The sequence below is a fragment of the Furipterus horrens genome, unplaced genomic scaffold (genome assembly GCF_987537825.1).
Source record: "Furipterus horrens unplaced genomic scaffold, mFurHor1.1.pri manual_scaffold_6, whole genome shotgun sequence".
NCBI classification, from domain to species: domain Eukaryota; kingdom Metazoa; phylum Chordata; class Mammalia; order Chiroptera; family Furipteridae; genus Furipterus; species Furipterus horrens.
The window spans coordinates 155314099-155320098 of record NW_028327176.1 but is presented as its reverse complement, the minus strand read 5'-3'; the positions used below and the strand labels follow the sequence as shown (position 1 = coordinate 155320098).

General features: G+C 44.5%; 1 protein-coding gene across 1 annotated transcript; it reads left to right on the top strand.

Moving 5' to 3' along the window:
* The first annotated feature begins 893 nt into the window (after positions 1–893).
* Positions 894–4775, top strand: TSPYL4 (TSPY like 4). The gene has a single exon (XM_090279779.1). The coding sequence runs from the start codon at positions 982–984 to the stop codon at positions 2224–2226; it is 1245 nt and encodes a 414-aa protein (XP_090135905.1). The 5' UTR covers positions 894–981; the 3' UTR covers positions 2227–4775.
* Positions 4776–6000: the final 1225 nt, after the last annotated feature.

Sequence of the window (6000 nt, the reverse complement as noted above, 5' to 3'; positions counted from 1 at the left end):
TCATTTTTAATAGAAGCATTTCTTCCTGGCCTGTTCTCAAGGAAATTACATGAAATGCAAATCCTGAGAAAGTGAAGCCAAAAAGCAGACATTCAGTTTTCCTAATGTGGTCTGATGGAAGATTAAGATTATAACCTGAGGATAAGCAATATACAATATGCATAATTTTATTAATTAAAATCTCCTGAGATTAAATTTCTTCTAGTAATGCTTAAAGGCTAAATTTGGAGGCTTGCATGTGTTTGAGTCACCCCTAAGTAAGGAAAACACAATATTTTGCTACTTTCATTAGTTAAAAATGAAGAGGAAATACTGTCCAATCACTTCGTAGATGTTGGCCAAAATATACAAACTTTAAAATCTGTAAGGAAAACTGAAATTATCCTTTATTATGTCTTCTTAGGATGAGAGGTTTCCCTTTCAGTTGCTCTTAGTTATTTAAATGATCACACAAAACAGTAACACTTCACTTTTCTTAAAAATCAAACTTTATCTCAATTCTTTGGAAATAGCTATGAACCTGTGAATGAAAAGGGAGGCCTGTGAATTGCTTAACCCACTTTATATATGAGAAGCTCTATGAGATGACTTAAATACACAATAACTAACCTTTCTTACCCTTTAAGCAAATATTTTAACAGACAATAGGTGCCTTGGAAATCATATCAGAGCCTTGGAAATCTACATTAACACAATTCGTATATGTTTGCGTTTGGTCTGCATCTATTCATGTAAGCCAAACCTTTTCCAGACTGAGGAAACTAAAAACATTTTGTAACATAGACAGTGGAATACCCATGACTGACCAGCAGCATCACAAAGTAGTTCTCGCGCGATATTAAGACAGAACGGTCCTGTCGTCACCGGTTGCCATAGCAGCATCCTCCCTGGAGTGGAAAAGCAGGGTGGTGCGAGGGGCGGAGCTCTGCTTCTGCAGAGGACACACAGCGCTCTCATCCTGCAGGTTTGGCTTCTACCAAAATGAGCGGCCTGGATGACAGCAACAACCTTTCTGTTGCTGAAACCTGCGACCCCGCTACTCCTGACCATGCCCCGGGACATCCGGACCTAAACCAGTGCCAGAGGGAGGTGACAGAGGCGACCCAGGGGATGGCACATACAGGTGAGCGCAACTTGGAGACCTCTGCGGAGGGAGGCGCATCCCAAGCCCCCTCGGGCTGCGGCCCTGTGCTCCGCATTCGAGTGGCTGGGAGTCGTGGCCGTGCGGCAAATTCAGCAGGCAACAAAGACGCTCCGCCCCCCACAGAGCGCCTAGAAGCAGCCTCCGGCTCCCGCTCGGTGGCATCCGACAATAGCCAGGAAAATGGCTGTCAGCGTAGCGAGCCGAGCGGCTCTGCTGAGGAGAAAGCTCTAGAAGCCTGTGGCGCAGAGGGGTTGGGGTCTCAGATGATGCCTGGGGCGAAGGCCAAGGAAGCGATGACAAAGAAGTGCGCCATCCCAGCCAAGGCGGAAAAGGAGGGAGTAGCAGAGGAGGTGGCAGAGGAAAATAAGGTGGTACAGAAGGAGAAAAAGGTGGTGGGAGGAGTAAAAGAGGAGGCGCGGGCCAGAGCCGCGAAGGGCAGTAACTGCATGGACTCGCTGGAGGCCATCGATCAGGAGCTGTCAAACGTAAATGCCCAGGCAGACAGGGCCTTCCTTCAGCTGGAGCGCAAGTTCGGCCGGATGCGAAGGCTCCATATGCAGCGCCGAAGTTTCATTATCCAGAATATCCCAGGTTTCTGGGTCACTGCCTTTCGGAACCACCCCCAGCTGTCACCTATGATCAGTGGTCAAGATGAAGACATGATGAGGTACATGATCAATCTGGAGGTGGAGGAGCTTAAACACCCTAGGGCTGGCTGCAAATTCAAGTTCATCTTTCAGAGCAATCCCTACTTCCGGAATGAAGGGCTCGTTAAGGAATATGAGCGTAGATCCTCTGGCCGTGTGGTGTCTCTTGCCACTCCAATCCGCTGGCACCGGGGTCAAGACCCCCAGTCTCATATCCACAGGAACCGAGAAGGAAACACGATCCCCAGTTTCTTCAACTGGTTCTCAGACCACAGCCTCCTAGAATTCGACAGGATTGCTGAGATAATCAAATCGGAACTGTGGCCCAATCCCCTACAATATTACCTGATGGGTGAAGGTCCCCACAGAGGAATTCGAGACCCAGCAAGGCAGCCAGTGGAGAGCCCGAGGTCCTTCAGGTTCCAGTCTGGCTAACTCTGACCCCTGAAAACCTCCTGCACTAGCTTCCTTACCATCTCCTCTTGGATTCTATGCTTAGCCAACAACACTCAAATCTTCCATCTGCTTTCTCTTCACACTGGATCATTTTGTTCTTTGGTTCTTCTAAATCTTCAATCAGTTGCAAGATTGCGGCTTATGTGTCTATGCTCTTCTTTCCCTGGGCCTTCGTGCTGTTCTGCAAAGCGTTAGGTGTTCCAAGTGCATGGCTTTTCACTGCTTCTGTGCCAGGCACATGATGCTGTAGATATGCACTGACTCCCTTTGCATGCCTTGGGCCCTGTCTGTGATGATGGTCTTTTTCCAGGTTTTTAAGTGGTTATCTACCACAAAGAAACTTAATATATGTCTTTGTTGGACTTCATACTTTAAGCTGGCCGAGCTCTCAATACCCTGTACTCTATGGCAAGATCTTGGAGTTTCGCCCCTGGAAGATGAAACTGGTGTAGATCATGGCAGCCATCAACCCAAACTGAACATCCCAGGCTACCACTAACTGGTTCCCAGCTGCCTTCCGGGGCCTATGTCATCCAGACTGCTGGTTATCTGCCAGAATAAGCAGGTGGCTGGGTGCCTTATAGGCCTGCATGATGTAACAGATGAGAGGTGTACAGTGCCATGTTGATCTTATGCCTTTGGTCACTCTGCATTGTGACCAGGTACCCGTGAGTATGAAAGCCTGTGCTGGGACCTACCCAAGCCTGTTTTCAGTCGTCTGGATGAGCCTTGCCTGGGTACCACTGCCTGTCTCCTCAGGAACTATCTGTGGACTTAAGCACTCAGGCAGCACACAGCTCCACCTTTCTCCCAAATGGTTGCCCATAAAACAACTGGCTATCAGACAGGTGGGCAGTTGTGTGACAGTACCTGAAGCAAGGCTGGGACTGAGGTTCCTTCCAACAGCTTTTTGGAGCCCTAGCCAATAAATCATCCTTAATCTAGACAACTTTGTTAAGCATCCCCTTCCTAACCTCTCCTGTACCTGTTCTGAAGATGACAAATTTGCCAGGCTAGGCACTCATGCCTCCACCCCACATCCTTTAGCAAGGTCTGAATGTTTGAAAGGGAGACCTATAGGTAAGTTGTTTAATCATGGGCAGTGTTCTTTTAGGCCAACTTTGACAACCCCGCCCTTTCCCCCTACCCATTCACCAAAACCTGTTTTTTAAGCTTTAGTTCGAGAAGCTGGGAGGAGAGACAGGAGGGCTGGCTTCACAGTGATGAGTTTAAGAGACTCACAACAGGTTGTGATCTAAAGCAAAGTTAGTTTGGCTTTATTTTTCTAAATATGGAAATTTTTTTTGTGGGGGGAGGGCAGGCCTTGGACCACTTATAAACCTCACAGCAGCATTTTGTGGGTGACCCGTCTTCTGTACTATTTTGTTATACCCCTGATGTCCCAAGGGCTTCCCTCCTACTGCCTGGCCCTTGGCTCTCAGTCCTCAGCTTCCCCATTTCTTTCCCTGCTTCTGTCCTAACAAAAGAGGGAGCAGTCTTCTGTCTGCTTTGTGGCAGATGTCAGGCCCTCCTCCTAGGGGGTCGAGAGAGATGTGGAGTCTGGATTTTCAAACAAAGTTCCAGTAGGTGGGATGTCAGGGCTGCCTTATTAGGGAGGGGTATGGTGGCGCTGTAACATTCACCCTTATCCTTGCTCCTTTCTTTTTGAAGACTTTGCCATAAGGTCCCCATGGCTTATGAAGTCTGGACCCAGAGCTTTAGGAGGGTGCTTTAGGCTGGAGAAACGGAAAATCTGGAAATAGCAATGAGCCTGCTGTGGACTGGGCTTGGAAAGGCAGTCAGGGAAGACTGGAACCCTGCAGGGCCAGGGGGAGGAGGGGAGGCCCCAAGGCTCTTCCCAGGAGAAGTGAGAGAATCAAAGTGGTTGATGTTTAAAGAGGATACTTGGAAGAGGGTTTCCCCCAATTTTTCCTATAGCCTTGAATTCACCAGATTTTTATATTTAAACATGGAGGTCTAGATGTTTTCTATTATTCCAGGAGTGACCTTGTGTAGCTGGAAGATTGATGGTATATGCTTTTTATTTCACTGTTTGAGTAAAATCCTATTAATTCTTTTCACCATTTTTGCTTGCTGGCAAAATTGACATTTACAGGCCTGCTTTTGCTTGTAATTGAGAATGTGTGCAAAAATATCAAACTTGTTTCTTGTGCAGTATGAGGACTACTGTGAATATTATTAATGTGTCAGCTTGTTCTGGTCTCTTCATATATAGCTCTTCCTTAGAAATATAATTTGAATAGTATGATCTTTGAAGAGTCTGAAAATTTGCAAACGTTGCTGTCTTGTGAAAGTAATCTCAAGAAAAACATTAACTGTCTTGATATTTCTTGCCCTAGTAGTAATGTGGTACTTGATACTTTGTTCCTAACCAGTGTATCTATAGAATTTGTCACACTAAACAAGGACCCTTAACACTTCTGTCTTCTCCTATGTGCTTGAAGGAAAAATAAAATGTCACTGTGATGTAGTTCTTGTTTTCACCAAAATAAAAATTAATAAAGTTCTATGTTGTCTAGGTTATTCTAAGGGTGAAAATTATTAAAGTTATCAAATGGTCACAGTAAGGACCATCCTGAAGGTTAAAAAAGGCAACAGCGACCAAACCTTCTCAGATTTTTTTGGGGGGGGGCTTGTAAAATAGTACATAGGCCCACTGTGGCTGCATACTCATGAACACCCCATCTTTATAACCAGGGAAATGTTTGGTGAAAATTAAAGCACCATATATTGATTTGTCACAGTTTTCAATGGAAAACTGTTCTCCTTGCCACATCCTTGTTTATATTTGTTAACCATATCTCCCTTCCCCGGCCTGGTCTTATTCTTTTCTTAATGAGCTTAATATAGACTTTTGGAAGAATTAACCACTGTGTACTCTCTAAGTGCTACCTAATTTTTTTCCCTTCAACTGTGGTACTTTACAGAGAATAAAAGAATGGACTGAAATACAGTGTCTCGAAACAGGTGATATTGGGCATCACAACTTTCACTGTGAGGACTGTTTTGCTATCCAGCAGCTATTACATGAAGGTTTGGGAGGTAACTACTTCTGCGCTCTCTGTAGTAGAGAGGGCTGTGGATGCTGCAAGATCTGAAGATGACCAAGTATTTTTAGCCATCGAAACAAAAATTTGCCAAATGGCCCAAAGTTACTTATTTGAGTTAGAGAAAAATCTAGTTAAACTGACTTGGTGACTCTTGGGGCAATTCTTTCTAGCAAGTTCTACTTGCTGAAGTGTAATTTTTCTAGGCTTGGAGAATTTTTTAAGTATTAAAGAGCTAAAATTTCTTTTGCAAGTTCTATACGCACCTTAATCCTAAATTCCCTTTACGGTGTTCATTTTACTTTTTCAAGTAAGTGGCTGCTGCATTGTCTACCACCGGTTTCAAGCATTATCTCTTTTATCCTGTTCTGGATATAATGAAATGTCATTTTGTTGCCTGCCCCCAGTTTATTATCAGCTTCAGTCTAACCATTAATATTTATTTTTCTGTTAGGCTGGTGTCATTCATTTGTTGGAGATAAACATGGTTTCTCTTCTGTTTAGTTTGATAATATTAGACTCACTTAGGCATTCTCTAGACTGTACTTACAAACCAACTGGTTTACTCCTATACCTACTTCATTTCTTTGCATTGCACCTTTTTTTTCTTTCTCAATTTTAGACACAATTTTATTTTTTATGCAAACTTCCAAAACAGGTAAGAGGTTCTCTCATCCTCCTGTCC

Coding starts and splice junctions, on each gene's coding strand:
- TSPYL4 (XM_090279779.1), top strand. CDS start 982: ATGAGCGGCCTGGATGACAGCAACAACCTTTCTGTTGCTGAAACCTGC.